Source organism: Brienomyrus brachyistius, chromosome 7 (genome assembly GCF_023856365.1).
Source record: "Brienomyrus brachyistius isolate T26 chromosome 7, BBRACH_0.4, whole genome shotgun sequence".
Classification (NCBI taxonomy): Eukaryota; Metazoa; Chordata; class Actinopteri; order Osteoglossiformes; family Mormyridae; genus Brienomyrus; species Brienomyrus brachyistius.
In genome coordinates, this window is record NC_064539.1 from 21,019,211 (window position 1) to 21,036,773 (window position 17,563).

The 17,563-nt window shown below is 39.4% G+C and overlaps 1 protein-coding gene across 6 annotated transcripts in view; it reads left to right on the top strand.

Moving 5' to 3' along the window:
• The window catches only part of LOC125746008 (paralemmin-2-like), a 43,299-nt gene extending 28,039 nt beyond the window's left edge, over positions 1–15,260 (top strand). For 4 of the 6 annotated variants that reach the window (XM_049019493.1, XM_049019494.1, XM_049019496.1 and 1 more), the window contains 2 exons: positions 6,362–8,411; positions 10,080–15,260. In XM_049019493.1, the coding sequence (XP_048875450.1) occupies positions 6,362–8,411; positions 10,080–10,492 (2,463 nt within the window). In that variant the 3' untranslated portion in view covers positions 10,493–15,260. Of the gene's footprint in view, positions 1–3,754; positions 4,017–6,361; positions 8,412–10,079 lie in introns of those variants that run through there. The other 2 variants (XM_049019495.1, XM_049019499.1) reach the window with 2 other exon arrangements.
• The last annotated feature ends 2,303 nt before the right edge of the window (positions 15,261–17,563 follow it).

Consider the following 17,563-nt stretch of genomic DNA (forward strand, 5'->3'; position numbering starts at 1 on the left):
CTGTAAGCATGTTGCTTTATAGGTGCTGGCCCATCTTATCTTGGCCTCATGCAGTTTCATCCATAGTCTGATGAAGCCAGGAACCTTGATAAAGGCATTGGCTATGGAAGTGGAAAATGGGAGTGATTTTCACTCGAGTGACATACCACGTCGTAGGTCTCCATGTCTGCATACTTCCACCCAACTGTTCCACCAGCATTTATTTGGTCCTTCCAAACCAAAATCATGTCCATTGGCTGCCGGGGTCATTTACAGTGACATAACTGAATATTTTGATCTTCAGTGATTGTGAAGTGCTGACTGATCCTTATGATCATATCGAGAACAGGCTACCTAATTAAACTGTATTTTTTCATGCTCTGTCCTAAATTAGGCAAATATGAATTATAAAGCATAGCAAAGTATAAATAATAGACAGCAGATTTTTCATATGTGCAGTTTAGATGTCCTGCAGTAATTTGAAGGGAGTGAAAGTACTCTAAAAGCACATTCTCTCACTTTGACGCTTATTTTAAGATTTATGATACTGTATTTGCACTGTAAAAGCACAATGCCTTGGTTTATCGCTTATCTTAAGATCTTTATGCTGGATCTGGACTCTAAAAGTAGGCCATCTTGGTTTGTAACCTACTGTAAGATTTGTGATACTGGATCTTGACTCTATAAAAGCACACTGCCTCGGTTTATCACTTATCTGTCCCCTTTGAAGTTTGGCTGGTAGTACGGAGAACTGTGGAAGTGCAAAGATGGAGATGCATGGGTTGCTGGTGCATATCTGACTTGAATGAGCGTGGATTTTGGGGGTAGTGTTTGGCTCAGAGGGTCCGGACACTCTACCTGTGATTAGAAGCTCACTGGATTGAACCCGCTGGTCAGCAGAGTGATTTCATTGTTGGGCCCATGAGCGTGACCCTTAACCCCAATTTTTCAATGAACTGTATGACCCTGCTTCCGCAACTGTATGCTGCTTTGGATAAAGGCATCTGATAGATCTGATGTGGACTGGTGTACAGTTTATTACTGTCCCTTTAAGCAGTATGACAGTCATCCTCTAATGTGGACTGGTGTACAGTTTATTACGGTCCCTTTAAGCAGTATGACAGTCATCCTCTAATGTGGACTGATGTACGGTTTATTACTGTCCCTTTAAGCAGTATGACAGTCATCCTCTAATGTGGACTGGTGTACAGTTTATTACGGTCCCTTTAAGCAGTATGACAGTCATCCTCTAATGTGGACTGATGTACAGTTTATTACGGTCCCTTTAAGCAGTATGACAGTCATCCTCTAATGTGGACTGATGTACGGTTTATTACTGTCCCTTTAAGCAGTATGACAGTCATCCTCTAATGTGGACTGGTGTACAGTTTATTACGGTCCCTTTAAGCAGTATGACAGTCATCCTCTAATGTGGACTGATGTACAGTTTATTACTGTCCCTTTAAGCAGTATGACAGTCATCCTCTAATGTGGACTGATGTACGGTTTATTACTGTCCCTTTAAGCAGTATGACAGTCATCCTCTAATGTGGACTGATGTACGCTTTATTACTGTCCCTTTAAGCAGTATGACAGTCATCCTCTAATGTGGACTGATGTACGGTTTATTACTGTCCCTTTAAGCAGTATGACAGTCATCCTCTAATGTGGACTGATGTACGCTTTATTACTGTCCCTTTAAGCAGTATGACAGTCATCCTCTAATGTGGACTGATGTACGGTTTATTACTGTCCCTTTAAGCAGTATGACAGTCATCCTCTAATGTGGACTGGTGTACAGTTTATTACGGTCCCTTTAAGCAGTAAGTATGACAGTCATCCTGTGACATGGTGTGATAGTGAGTGGTTCTCACACTAAGGACCTTTAGGCTGCTGTTCTGTTCCCTCCCTTTGGTGATATTGAGAGTTGCTGACAGAAACCAGATGACTTTTCCCCTCCCATCCTCTTTCCCTTTCCTTCCCTTCTCCTGGATAAGCTTCCCTCCATATTTGGGTTTGTACCCGTAGTGGAGTTTGAGGGAGCGGGGGGAGGTGTGAACACCGCCGATGACAGACGCTAGGGGGGCGCCTGCACTTTTCGCTCACCATTAATGTTAATCCAAAGTCCTTTTAGAAAACATTCTAGATTCCTTGAACAGACAAAAATATTTAATATTTTACCACATGTGTTGTATCGCTTATTTAATAAAGCACCAGTAGAAACTTAAGAATTTAGAGACGCAAAATATGTACAGAACTGTGCAAAAGTCTTAGGCAGGCAAAGAAAACGATGTTTAGATTATCCTCGGGTTGGTGTAAAACTATGATATTATACCTGTCAAAGTGTGTCAGCTTAGCCCTTTCAGAACCTCTGCTAAAATCATCCTAGTATTTGCAGCGACCGTCCAGTGCAGCCATGTATTGTTTGACTTGACCACTAGCACACCTCATACAGCTAGTCAATCTCTCACTGACATTTTAAAACAATATATTTAATTATTTAATTGAGCTGTTGGTGAAATTTAACAAAGTCATGGAACGGCTGAGGTGCCCCTGAGGAGAAGTTTGGGAACTGAAGCGGTGTTCATCTAGCCATCCAACAGGATATCAGTAACTTTTTAGAAAACAGAATTACTAGTTCTTATTGTGTTACTCCTAATTTGCACATGTTCTAATGTTAAATTGTGTTTTTTGTTCTAAGCCAAAGTGCACTTGCTACCCAGACAAACAGCTTTGGACATTTCTTTGGACGGCCTGAGACTTTTGCACAGGACTGTAGATATTTATTAATAATAAAACCCCAGTGAGGAATCAGGGGAGGCAGAAAAGGCAGATTTTGCATATTTAAACTATTATATTTAGTAAAGGGCACATTCTGTACAATAAACATATAGAGTGTCACAGTGTCGAGAAACACCATTAGAGAAGCTACCCCATCTCGTGCCCTTACATTCTCACCAAGAGGCCTAAGATTAGTAGTTTGAATATACTTTCAAATGTATTAAAATATATTTTAACTGTGTCGTATGTACTGTATGCTACAATTTCTTAGACACAATACTATTTTAAGACTTATTTATTTGGCATAGTAAATACTGCAATAACTTGTTCTTAAAAATTAATATAAAATATTATTGACTGAATATTCTGTTGTCATAAAATAAGGTAATTGCTTGTAGAATCTTAATCAATCCTTACGGATTCAAGGAAATAATATTCCACCTATCCCTTACAATATTTATGTCCTTGTGACACCACACCCCCCCCCCCCCCACCATTCAAGATAATATTACATAAATCCATGTATCAAACAATATACATTGTGCGTTTTTTTTTTTCTATTAATAGGGGATATATAGATTTTTCTGGTATTTTAATGTATGTACATTTTCCCTATCAGCCAAATGAAATGCTTTTCCAGAATAATTGAATCGTAATATCTAGGGACTCCCATGGGAGATTATTATTTAATCCAGGTTGGTTTTATTATCGTGACGGAGAAGAAGTCCTTTGACAGTCAGCATCATCTTCAGGTCTCGCTTGAGGTCAATCGGACAGTCAGTGTTGTCATAGCCAAATGGTCCATAATATTGTAGCCAAATCACTTGATCGAACTAGCTTTGAACTGCAATTTAATAATTTATTTTATGAATTCTAACAAACATGCCCTTGCTGAATGCCTCCTTCTCCCTGTATAGGAAACGTGTCTCACCATGCGCTATAAGCCATATGGGCCGGGCCGGGCCGGCAGGAATGAGGGAAATGAACTTGGCTGCCACAGAGGCTCTTTGTGTTGAATAGCTTCTTAAAAACAAACGAAACACTCTTCCTCTTTAACCGACCCCTCAACGTATGACATCATCGTCTGCAGAGATGCAGGGGAAAGAATTTGGCTTTAGTGAGCAGAATAGAAGAGAGGCGTTGTGCAGAAAAGGGAAAAAAAAAATAAAAAACAACAGAAGCAGGACGCGGCGATGCAGGATCAGTTCAGCTCAGTAATGTTTTGGAAAGCATAAGGAGAGAAGCCCAGTGTTGTGGTAAGAATTATCTGAGAATCGTGTTAACTTAATCCAGTGAAGAAGGATGGGGGAAGCATTGAGGTTGAACGTTATGCTTTCTGTTCTAACGTGACTGAATAGGCCATGAATAAAAGACTTTCGGATAGGCCGACACATTCAGTACAATTAAGGTTCAGCCAGTTGGAACTTTTACTTACAGAATCGATTGTTCTTGCCTTGTTCTTTTGCATATTGCATTCTTAGGAGACATTTCTCTTTTCATTAGACAAGAATAGTATAAGTAGAGTAGTGTGATACATAGAGGCAATGTTTACACGCAGTGTTTTATAATACAGATGTTTTTGAGTACATGGCATTTTCCCACTGTAATAGTAATCTGTTAGTTAAACTTTACATTTTGTAGACGTATCTCTTTCTTCTTATTTGTATGCACGACCCAGGCTCTGAGCACATTTGTCATGGGAACCGAGTGGGAATGCAGACTGCCGGCCTGTGAGCTAGCAGGATGTACTTTGTAGTCTGCAGTTAGGCTTCTCTGGCAGACACGCTCCAAATGCAAGCTGCAAACCTGAAGCAGTTAACCTTTTATGGCCTCGTAATCACTTCCAGATGTTGGGAGCCGAGCACATTGCACACGCTGAGCACATTGCACAATCCCGAATTTCAGTCAAAAGAGAGAATAAGTTTAATTCTAAAATATGCGAAGGAGCTGAAGACACTCTTCACGCATCTTTCATGTCTGCTTGGCTTTGGACTGTTATATAAAAGAAACCACATCATTCTGATATGTTTCAGTTAAACGAAAAAAGATGAACTTATTATATATAAAATAAAAACCTTTAAAAACCAAATTATTATGTGATGCGTCTGTATATGTAAAATCATACATTTAAGCTTAGACTGCTTTGGATACTTTTGAGTCATGTGCAATGTAGCTGTTTTATGGCAATCAAGGAACCTCTTAGCATACATGCTTCATTAACTTGTCACGCATTTATTCACTTATTTAGTAAATTCCCGTATGTGTCAGTTTCAGAACATAATTGAGGCCATTCAGTCCTACGCTTTCAAACTAAACGACATTATTTGCTATTTGTTAGCCGTTCTGTGTTCGTGGTTTTAAATTCTTTAACCAGTATACTTGGTAGTTAAGCTGCCAGTTCACATAAGATCACCAATCGCCTCACTGTGAACCATCAATGTCCTGATTGCAGTTGGTTGACCAAAGATGGAAAGCAGGCCCGGCTCTACCTTTTTCGAGGAACCCCAGGCCAAACTTTACTTGAGAGGCTGCACTACCATGAAAAGTGATGATCGTTTTGCTTCCTCCACAAAGCCAGTAATTTAGGGGCCTATTCTGCCTACAACTAGAGACAGCCCTGAGGTGAATGGCTAGGCTATATCGGTGATGTGTGTAGTCTCAGTATATTGTGGAATTTAATTTTATGCACGTACAAATAAATTCTTATGTCATATTTGCATTTTTGCCTTCTTGATTACATTTGTTGACTGTTTGCTTACACCCTGGCTTGCCCTATTGATTTTTGGGCATTCTGTGTCTACTGCATGAATTAGCAAACTGTCATATTGTCTGTGAAATATGTCTGAGTCTATGCCCTGTAGCCTTATATATTTCCTTGGAATGCAATATAAAGCTGTAAGAGCAAAAGCAATATTTTTGGTTTGAATTTTGTTCAAAACACGGCAGGTCAAAAGATCAATAATTCATGAAGAGGCGACATAATCTGGAGCGTAAATTATGATGTTTATTTTTGTAGATTCGTTTTTTTTTTTTTTGCCATTCACACTGAATGATGAAACTACGATGAGGTGGCAGCTTGTGGCGTCTTCTAAGATACGTCTAATATTTTGTCTTAATATTGTCTTTCACCGTTTGTTATTTAGTTAGTCTCCTGCCCATCATTCTGCTGTGACCTAGGAACCTCACCGCTTGTGTTCATGCCAGGGAACCCTAACTGTCACCTCAAGATGCTCTTGAACATTTTCTTCCCTTTAACTGGAAGAGAAGTATGTTGGGACGAGCATAGGAAAGCAGCAATTGGGCCAAAAGCAAATGCAGCATCAAAATGTAAATGTAGCCGACCGAAAGGCAGGACTTTAATCCCCACTGCAATTTTGTACATATTACAACTTTCTGATGTGGAAAATTTGTAATAATTTGCAGAATTCGTTAACCAGTGCAGTCAGCCCACCACATGAGTGTAATGTTAATCACCTTTTAGGCAGAGCTATCATTATTTATAGTACTGTAAACAATAAACAGGAAATAATTTTATATTAATATTAATATGACGCATCTTCTTGTTTTTCATACCTCCTGTCTTTGTGTGTATTTTTTTTAGAGATCCTCCAAAGATGGCAGTCAGTTGAAGAGAGAGATTCCCTCAAAGAGTGTCACTTTCCTGGACTCGGTCAGCGTGATATTCGGAGGTGGAAGCATCATGGAGGCCCCACCAGAAAGCCTAGATGATTATCACCATTCAGGTGGCCCTGATACCGTGCAGGACGTGCAGGAAACACTGGAAAGGGATGCAGCTAAGGAAGAACTTCACTCTGATAAGGGAGCAAACTGCTGGGATCCTGATACCGCATCAGAGGAAACGTCTGCTGAGTTAAAGACAATCAATATCCCTGACACAGGTGCATCTTTCCTACAAAACAGCTGCCATGATGCCGATATGCAGTCACCGTACAACAGTGAGGCAGTGACAGAAGGAATGAAGCAGGCCCCTTTTAACATTGAAGGTTCCGAAAAACACAACGGTCACTCAGGGTTAGCAGAGACGGATTACAAAAATCTTCTAGGGGATACCACTGTGACGGCAATTAAGAAGGAACCCCGCTTCGAGCTTCGTGCTTTCCAGGAAGAGAAGAAACCTTCTAAGCTGTTTGACACGTCGGAGAGAGAGCAAATTCACGTGAAGAAGGTTAGACCCTCTGAAGAGATGGCGGAATTGGAAAAGGAACGACTGGAGCTGATCCGAGGCCAGGCAGTCAAGAAAAATCCTGGAATAGCTGCAAAATGGTGGAATCCGCCTCAGGAAAAAACCTTAGAGGAAGAACTGGACCCAGAGCAGCTTGCGTCACATCGGAGGTATGAGGAGAGGAAACAGAAAAGGCCAGAAATATCAAATATGCCACCAGTATCATCAAAACCGACTGCAGTCCCTGTGGATCCACCAGAAGTCAGCAAGGAGGATGTGGTCATGGAGCAGATCGGTTTCTCTGTGGCACGAAGCCAGTTCCTTCAGATGGAGAATAACAGACCGGTCCAAAAAAGAGACGTTACTCCTAAAATCTATTCTGCCAAACCCTTCAGAACTTCAAATATTACAAATGTAGAAAGGCCAAACACTCTGACCGCTGACGTTCATGTTACTCAAGATATCAGCGAAGTCACCACATTGAAATCCCACAACTGCTACACTGTAGGGGAATCTCCCACTAATCGATCAACCGGGAGCACACCAGAGAATGAGATTAAAGACAATAGCGAAACATGGGTAGATGATGAAGACTTCACACCTGTCCGGGCTGTGATGACTTTCCTTAAAGACGAAGAGCCTGATACCTTCACAGACTCTTCCTTTAAGTCAGAGGAATCTGATGACGGATTAGATGCTCTTCCCCTCAGACCTCAGGGCGACAGCATGAAGAAGCGCGTCGGACTGGGAAATGTGAGTGACAGTATTGCTCCCAGCGAGACTGTCACCATCTCTCTGACAGATCAGTCCTTCTCTTCCATGTCACATATCGTCCAGACGGTTAACATTGGGCCAGACCTGTCAGTTAACAAGCCTCTTGTGTTGAAAGCTAATGACACAGATATTCTGACAGAGGAACAAATAGAGTACCACGCAGGCATTTTAGTCCAGAATGCCATCCAGCACGCGATTGCCCAGCAAACTGTGTCACAAGGCCCGGAGGAACCTCCACACTATGATCAAAATAATCTCATACTGCAGCCTTTGGAAGAAATCAATAAATGTCAAGATGGATTGGTACCTCCCCTGGAATGCAGGAGTCCTAATAAGATGAGTGAAATTGCTGCACTTCCAATAGAAGTGGACTCCAGCAGTTACAGCGAGCCTCCGGATCGCTCTCCAAAATCCAGCGGACAGTCAGAGTTCAGCTATTTCAGTAAATATTCCCAGGCAGCCGAGCTCAGGAGCACTGCCTCAGTAACAAGAAACCAAGACAAGGAGGTCAGCTCGGGGCCCTTCAGGCTGCGATCTCACAAGCAAAGGACCCTCTCCATGATCGAGGAAGAAATCCGAGCAACTCAGGAACGAGAGGAGGAGCTAAAGAGGCAGAGGAAGACACAGTGCAGTCTAAAGAAAAATCCCAAGATCCTGCCGTCCGGGCTGAGTCCCACAGGAAGGACAGCACCTGGTAAGGCTCACACTGCGTCAAACTTCATGCTTTCATTAAAAGTCACAATTGTTTGTTTATCCAACTCTTTAGTGTTTTTCATCAGAAATGATTGAGTATTTTACTTTAATCCTTTTCTGGATACGGTCATTCACACTTAATCCACTTATCCAATATACATGTTTCCACATTAAAAGATGACAATGTGTTTTCATTACATAAAATTGGTGAATATTAGCAACTGAAATGCTTTGATTTAAGTGGCAGGGAAAAAAACATAAGGTGGTAAGGGTTACTTCAGACGCTCTACAGTGGACTGTTTTTCGCAAAGACATGGATTGGTAAAGCTTTACTTGAGGGGGAACAAATAATGCAGCATTATGCTCTTACTTATGTATTAATTAACCACAAACTAAGTCTTAATTACATTCTGATCTCATGTTCGTTCATCATTGATGAATTGTAAAGCATCGTATATCTCACCTAGCGGCTATATTTGTTCATGATTAGTTAGTTTTTTTTTTGTTTGTTTTATTTGTTTATTTAAACAAGGACATTGCACAATAAACAATCTTGTATAACAAGGAAAGAAGCATGAAACCAGGTTTTAGCAAATATTGCTATTTTCCGCCTGTCGTCCCTAAGCAGGTAAACGAAATAATAAATTAGAAACAAAATAAAGACAATGATGTATACAATACAGGTCATAAAGTCGTACAGACAGTTCATTTCAACCCCCTAATATGCCATCCCAGATAACATAAAATACAGGTCACATTAGTAAAACACGCATGCACCAACTCATGAAGGTGTGGATGTTTGATCTGACAATATCCAACTCTTTGTTAAACTACTAAAAGATACTAAATTTGTGCATAAAATACACTCAGTTGGTAAATTATCCCATTGATTTATAGCTGAACAGGAGAAAAATTACTTAACAAAAGAGGTTTTATGTTGCGGAAAACTGCATTCTCCTCTTAAGGTAGATCTAGCTTCTTGTGTTATTTTTTCAGAGTAGAGTGTAACAATTTTTTTAAAGGAGTAGAATGATTGAATGATTTTAAAATATAAAGATATAAAAAAATAAATTAACGTAAAATACCATATTTATTCAATATATGAGAATGATGATATTGACGTTTTTTTGTCATGAATTTGTAGGGTAGCTTTATGTAGTGATTCAAGTCTTAAGGTTGCTTCACATGCCTGCATTGGATAAAGGGTAACACCCAAATATTTGAATTGTTCCATTTCTTTATTTGCTGTAATACTGGGACAGTTTTCAGTTTCTACCTGTTGTTATTTCAACATTGAGTTAGTAACTGAGTTCAGTAAGTGTTTGTGCCCCCTTAAGTAAAGTGTTACCCCGAATTTTACATTGTTAATCATTGGTTCTTCTCAGAAGAACAAAAACAAGCCTCTCATTACTCTTATATGGAGTACAGCTGTAAAGCTAGACTTTAATTATCACTGCAGTAATTCTGTGACAACATAAAAGGACGACTATATGTATTATCTGGAACAGATTTCATACATTTGTTAAAGTTGTTAATGCCATCGGAACAATGTTTTCTTATTGCATTTGTAGTTGTGAAAGTTGCATAAAAGTGCTGAGGGGGGGGGGGGGGTGCGTTTCCGATAATACCTGCCAGAAAATAAGTGAATTAACACATTTCTTCCATGTAGGCAAGATCGAGAAGATTCGCCCCCCACCGCCTGTCTCGCCCTCGTCGGAGGGCTCCCCGACACCGTCCATTTCTGATGTCAGCAGCGATGACTCCGCGGGACCCCAGAGGGCCAAAAATTTCATGCAGACTCTGATGGAGGATTACGAGACGCACAAAGTGAAGCGTCGGGAGAAGGTGGAGGATGCCAGCGTAAGAGTCTGTGTGCTGGTGTCTGTCAGGACAGCTGCCTGGTGGGAGGACAGAAGAGGCTGCAGATCCTCCTGCTTCCTGTTCCGCCACATTCTTAGCTCAACCATTATGAAACCGTCTGTAACTGGGGCCACTTCTGTTATATCGTTAATATTAACTATTCCCCTCCAAAAATCACTACATGTCTGTCTGTCTGTCTGTCTGTCTGTCTGTCTGGTTTGACAATATATCAGTAAACCATTCATCGGGGGCTATCAAAAATGTCAGAAGTAACAATTGTTTAGATCCCATGGATTACCTGTACAGCTTTTAACATCATAAATTCAAGAAAATATGTATTCGTAAGAATTTACTACAATGAGATTCAAGATAAAATAAGCAAAAACAAATCGGAACTCATTTAAATCCAGTGATGGACTGACTTCACAAAGGGAAATTTGTTCATTTGTTTTCTATTGACAAAAAGTCGCTCTAGGACCGGGGTGTCAAACACCAGTCCTGGGGGGCCGGAGCCCTGTGTAGCTTAGTTCTTTCCCTGTTCCGCCACAAATGATTCAGCTCAAGAGCTGTGTGGTAATTAGCACAAGGAGCTGAATCAGGTGTGTTAAATGAGGGTAAACCAGAAACTGTGCGGGGCTCCGGCCCCCCAGGACTGGAGTTTGACACCCATGATGTAGGATAAAGATTGTTCTCTTCTTCTCTTTTTATTTGGATAGGTTTTGGAGGCTACGAGAGTCACGCGTCGAAAAAGCAACATGGCAATACGATGGGAAGCAGGGATGTACGCCAACCAAGATGCAGCAGAGGAGGAAGAGGATTAGGCCAGTGTCAGCACACCTTCCAACGGCAACGGTCATCCCCATTATTTATTTGAGAGAGACTTAACCTGAAGTATTAAAGGCGGATTTTAATTGGCAGTCAAGGCAAGTACAGGCAAAAAGCTGCAATAACAAAGGCTCATGGGTCATTCCCTTACATTTCAGGTTTGAATTTTTCACTTTCTGCTTATTACTGGTTGTGTTCTCATTCTTGCCATCTTTTGAAGTATGCAGGTGTGCTTATAATGGAAATGATATCATGGGTATGGTTTATTTCAACCTTCATCTTAGGAATTATTATCTATAGTTTCGTATACTGTAGTTGCTTTTATAAATAGATATTATTTCCCTATATAGGAAAAATTAAAGAGGGTCACCAGTAACAGTGGATGTTTTTATTTTCTTGATATCGGTTGAAATATTTGAAATATTTACGTGAGTGGCACTCATTTATTGTGATTTCTGGGTGTTGCCGTACAGCTTTTCTGAAAGTGTGTTTAATACTCTTACTGCGCTTGGGACGGTGTAGCATATAAAACTGGCCAGGGTGAAGAATCTACAGTATATGGAAGATCAGTGAGGAGGTAGGATACAGACTGTAATAGGACCGAAGAAACTGAAGAGACCCCCAAGATGCAAGATGTACATCAAATGAACTTTTCTGTACCAGAATGCTGTTGTACAGACCTACCTATGGTCTGGTTCTTCTGTAATCAAGAAGTTTATGGGTCAGGGGGCAGAGCTGCTGTTAATGACAAATTAATCATTCGTAACTTCAGGTGCACATGAACGTGGCAGAACACTAATGGGATTATTATATCAGGGTCAACCTATTACATTATAATTTATCATATGCCTTTTTCAATTTTAAATACATATCAGAAGCTGTAACACTTCTTAGCCACCCTCAAAGAAACAGAATCATTCGCGAAGATATTTAGGGAAGGTTAGCCTTTTGCTGAATCCACAAAAACATTATTACTCAGCTGCCTCCTTAACTTTGCTTAGAAGCGAAGTATGCGTAACAGTAATATATGTATAGCTGGGTTAGGGTTTGGGTCCGGATTACAGTTAGGGTCAGGTTAGGTTTAGGGTTAGGTTTAGGGTTAGTTCCATTCCTCATTTTGCAAATCGCCAGTACATCCATTTTCTGATTGTGGATATTTCAATTATTCCAGTAATAAGACAGGCTGGACCCTCTGAAAGATACTTATTTTTTTAAGACAGCTGGGAGAATAACAGCTCAGTATTTAAGGTTAGCTAAATGTTTTACTACATTGCGGATATAAACCTGTTAGATGATTATAGAGTAATCATCATGAAATCTGTTGTGCTTGTTAGTAATTTAATTTAATGCTTTTGACCATTTGTGTAGTTTTCCAGAGTCACGCTTTGCTTTTTGTTTGCAGCTTAGAAACTGCTACTGACTCAAACTAAAACTTATTGTTTTAGTGTAACTCGGACAGCTACTGGTTTGCTGATTGTCTGCTTATTTTCTGTTGTGCATATTTCGATTATCCATCGGATGCGATGTATACGTTCATTTTGGACACGGAGTAACGACAGAGAAAAACCCAGACCAGCAAATACACTTTCAGTAGGAGATGTTGAAAGCTGTACAGAAAACAATCATTCCTTTCATATCTTTCTAGTCTTTACATTTGCATTGACATATTCAGCTGATGCCCAAAGTGATGTGCATGCAAAGGCAAATAGCACATCACAGACATACTGTCAAGGAGTGAATTGGATGTAAGTGCAGCTAGGCTAAGCTTCTAACGAATGCCCAGGTACACGTGTAAGAAAAAACATCTCTCTTTCAGAAAATTCCATATATTAATCATAGATATACTCACCTCTTTCTTCTCTCCTTTCGTTCCTGTCCACATCTCAGTTATTCCTACGCCGACGTATCTGCACTATGGTCTCGGTACCTTGTGTTACGTTACAGCTGCTGAAGTCAAACTGCTTCCCAGTTTCTTTGCTACTATCAAAGTTCGTCGCTCTGCACACACTATATGCATTCACTGCACTGCTGCTTCTCCGTTTTTATTAGCCAAAGATTCCTGCTTAGTCGCGTGCAAAGAAACGCTGTGAAAACAGCCTGGTGTCATGCACGTAAGCGCAAGTGTTAATACTTGAAGCGTGAACGACCATCCAAGTCGCCCGAGTAACTCGTAACCGAATTGAAAACCCAAAGTACTGCAGTCATAATTATGGAGAAATTAACAAATAACCCTTAAGTGTATTTTGCATGTAAACATAGGATAAATAAATATTGCCTGCTATGCAGTGAATGACATACAGAAAAGGGAATAGAAATGACATTAGCAACTAATGAGTCACCCAAATTCCAAAGAAACTGAAAATGAATGTGATTTGATAAAAATTTGCGTGGGCGACATTTGCTCAGTGAGTACCGAGGTAAAATTTAGTAACTGTTTAAAAGCTTGTGCCTGTGATTAGGTGGAAATTGTATAGATGTAGAATGGGGTTAGAAAGTGATGTATACAGGATCTAGCGATGAAGAAGTAAAAAAGATTTCATTTAAGTTTTTTCTTTATGTGTATGAAAAACTAACATTGGGATTTTTTTCTTTTTGTTGCCTTTTCTATAGTTTTATTATTTTTATTGATTAATTTGATACATTGGCTTCATATGTCTCCTATATGCAGCAATACATAGTGATCCTTCAACATTGACTACCTTCAAAAATTTCCAATGGTTGTTTTTCTCTAGCATACCAAATTCAGTAGAGTTGGTAGGAAGGAATTGAAAAATTCTGCTGTGAGTGTAATTAATGCTGTAATATGTGCTGTAAAATTTGTTTGCATATTACATAGCACAAAATGCGATGTCGTTTCATAAAAGACTGAGATGGTAAGGGTTATATTGCTAAGGGTTATATTGACTATATTGAAACTTTAATTTAAAAAATTAAATCATGCCTGTTATTAACTATTCCTTATGGTAACACCATTTCCGTCCACTGTATAGTACTACAGGCTCACTGCAGCCCTGTGGTGTACAAGCAGAATGGAAGATGGATTCCGCCTACCATTTCCACATTTCAGTCCCACTGGCAATAGTTTTAATCAGTGAAATATAAGTTTTCCTTCCTAGTTACTATAAAAAATAGCAACTACCTTGTTTTACTTTGTTGTTGCCTTGACTCCATTGATACAACTTAAAAATATAGCAAATTACTGTTTTCAGATCTGCTATTGTTACAAATTAGCAGCAGAAAAACCTGGAGCAGCTGTCAAACTGCGGGAGGGTAGATGTGCAGGTCAGATGAAGTCTGTGTGTCCTGGAAAGATGAGCTTTCATTTTCTGCCGCTGTTGATGTCACAGTGACATGGACTCTGTGACAGTACAATAACAATTATCCTAACTGCGATGGTTTTTCATTTTCTTGCTTATACCAAATCATCAGGTCTATGTTAGCTATTTATCCCTGTATAAATACAGATCCTCAGTGCTAGTTGTTCCTGATTTAGAATGGCATTAATTTCTAAATATTTTGTTGTGGTCTTTCTTGTGAAAATATTGTACTTAATCAAAGATCCATTTAAAGCACCAGTACTATTACTGTCACATCGTGTATCTGAATATGAGATCGACATTTGCAGAGGAGACTGTGGAGGTAATTATTTTTTTCTAATGAGGATAGTCTGTACAATTTTCTGCATATTCATACATAATAAGGCATTTAAATTCATTTATCTGACCTAACATAAGGTAACTGTTACATTTAAACAGTTATACTGATTTGTTTGTTATAGAAGGAAGTGTAATTCAATAATTCAATGTAATTAATGATAATAGGAAGCCCGTATTTTCATGAATCAATGACTTTTACAGTTTGTATTTGTTAATTAATTAATATGTTAAGTTGCACTATATATATATATATATATTTACATTATAACTACATTTATAAAGTATATAAATATTTTCTAAACATTCTGAACTTCAATGCCATGAATTTCCTCATTGCAAGTTATAAAATGTTTTGTGTTCCTATTAGAATGAAGGTATTGGAAAATATTATGCATGTTCATTGTATTTAACCAACATTCTATTGCTTTCTATTTTTACAGTAATATTTTGGCACAATGGAACTGATACAATGTTTTTTTTTACCTATTAAAAGCCATATTTCTTTCAAAGAGTGAAGATCTGTTTTTACAAACTTGCAAAAACCACAATGAAGCAATATGCAATATTTCTTACTATTATAAATTGTTGGAGAATCTGAAATTTGTGGGGTCCTGACAAAATTGTTAAAAGTGATGATACGTAAAAGTAGTAAAAAAACGTTTCTTAAACATAACATATATTATGTATCTGTGCCTTCTAAACACACTTTTTCCTGGATGCTGCAGAAGAAAACACAAATAGGACAAAATTAATCATTCCTTTGTGTGATGTAGACAAAAATTCAATCATGATTCCTGTTAAATTTATTTTAATTATGGCTAATGTTGCAGAATATCAGAAAACCAATTAAAACTGTATTGTTATACAAAACAACATGAGAAGAAACAACAGAGGTGGAAAGTTCAGGACCAGAAAGTAAAAATCCAGACCAAAATTTTGTTTTAACCAACCGGTGGAATATAAAGTGTCAAAGTCACAGAGGACTCAACTGGTTGGTTGAAACAAAATCTTGGTCTGGATTTTTTGCTTTCTGGACCAGAACTATCCACCACTGGGAAACAATGAGTACAAAGGTAAGTACGTACACTCCTCTACTTCCGAACTTTCAGACATACGAACGAACAGGACTTTAAGTCCAAATTATGTTCGTTGCGCTCCCGTTTCCTGTTCGCAACAACAATTTTTTTCTGAGCGCCAATTCCGCCTGGTACGACTTCTGGCCGCTACTCCCGCCGCGCAGCAGCGCAGCGTGCGTACTCCCAGCGGCGTAGCGTGCGTACTCCCAGCATCCCACTTCTTAGTACTTGCCTATATCCTTAAAATGATGTTGAATGATGAATTATGAACATTTAAAGTTATGAACAGCCTTTTGGAACGTATCTAATTCGTAAGTAGAGAAGCGTCTGTACAGGATAAAAAGACATAAAAGTCACAAAGTATAAAAGCAGCTGACTGTCTGTCCTTCCTGGCAGGGGGCTGCTTGTTCTATATACCCTGCAAACGTTACACACTCCCGTCGGCCAAAACGTCTGTAAATTTCCATAATGGCTCAGAACAGCTGTTCTGCAGGGGTGCTGAGGATGCTTTAACACCCCCTCTTATCTGTTTCATCAAAGAAACGCATAGTGCCTCATGTCTCGGTCTTATGATTAATGTCTGTCTTGTGATTATTGCTACAAAAATACTGCGGTTGTTAGCTGTTGATAGCTAAAAATAATACAAATTAACATCAATAAGGTCCATTGCTTGTTCGGACTTTCAGCACCCTGAGCTTACAACGTCTTCTGGCGCCTGTGAGCACAACTGGGTCTGGGCTCAAGTATGAGGTGGGTCCCTTGTGCTCTTTGACAAGGGTATTTAACCAGAATTTGTCCTGTAAAATATTTTCACAATATGACGACTGCTTTGGATAAATGCACCAGCTTTTATGCAATAACAAAAAGATTGTGCTTAGGAAAAACAAGACAGTGTTGTTTATCTAAATAACAGGCTAGTAGGTGCCAAATCTGTTAGTATTCAGTAGTTAAAGAGCAATAGTTGAAGTGATTGTTCCATTTATGATCTTTGTAATATTGGACAACACACTGGAAATCACTGAATCACTCGAACTGAAGGTCAAACACAAGGGGACAGATGACAGAGCTGGGAACTAAACCAGTGTAAGAAGAACATTATAGTCCTTTTGGTGAAAAAGCCGAGTTAACATTACTTTGTCCCTCTAAAGATGTTAAGAGCTATTGCAAAATAAGTTTTAATAGCCTGCTAGTGGGAAAAATCCAATAATAATAATAATTTAAATACTGCATAAATTCCTAAGTTGCGCGCCAGGTGAAGGCGATTAATTGTCATTGTTGACACACCACAGCACACAACAACAAAATGTGTCCTCTGCAGTCAATCCGTATGTGACGTAGCAGCAGCCAGTGAATTCAGCACCCGGCAAGCAGTGCTAGGGGGCGGTACCTAGGGGGCGGTACCTTGCTGGCCAGGGAACCACCCACCTTTGCGATCACAAGTGTGCTTCCCTGTCATAGGGTATGCCCCCACAGTTCTGTGTGTGCAGTGTGTGTGGGTTTACATAGATCACATTTGGAGACTAAAATGTCCCCAAGATGCGGTAAAATCTGAAACTTCCTTACTTTTGGGGACACTTCTTCAGGTCCCCATTTGGATAACCTCAATTTTATAAAATATCTGTGAATGCAATCACAAGTAAAAGTGCCAAAAGTCTTGTATTTTGTTTGGTTACTTATGGTTAATGTTAGTGTTGTCCTGAGTCTCCGGACCACTGGTTTAGAAAATGGATGGACGG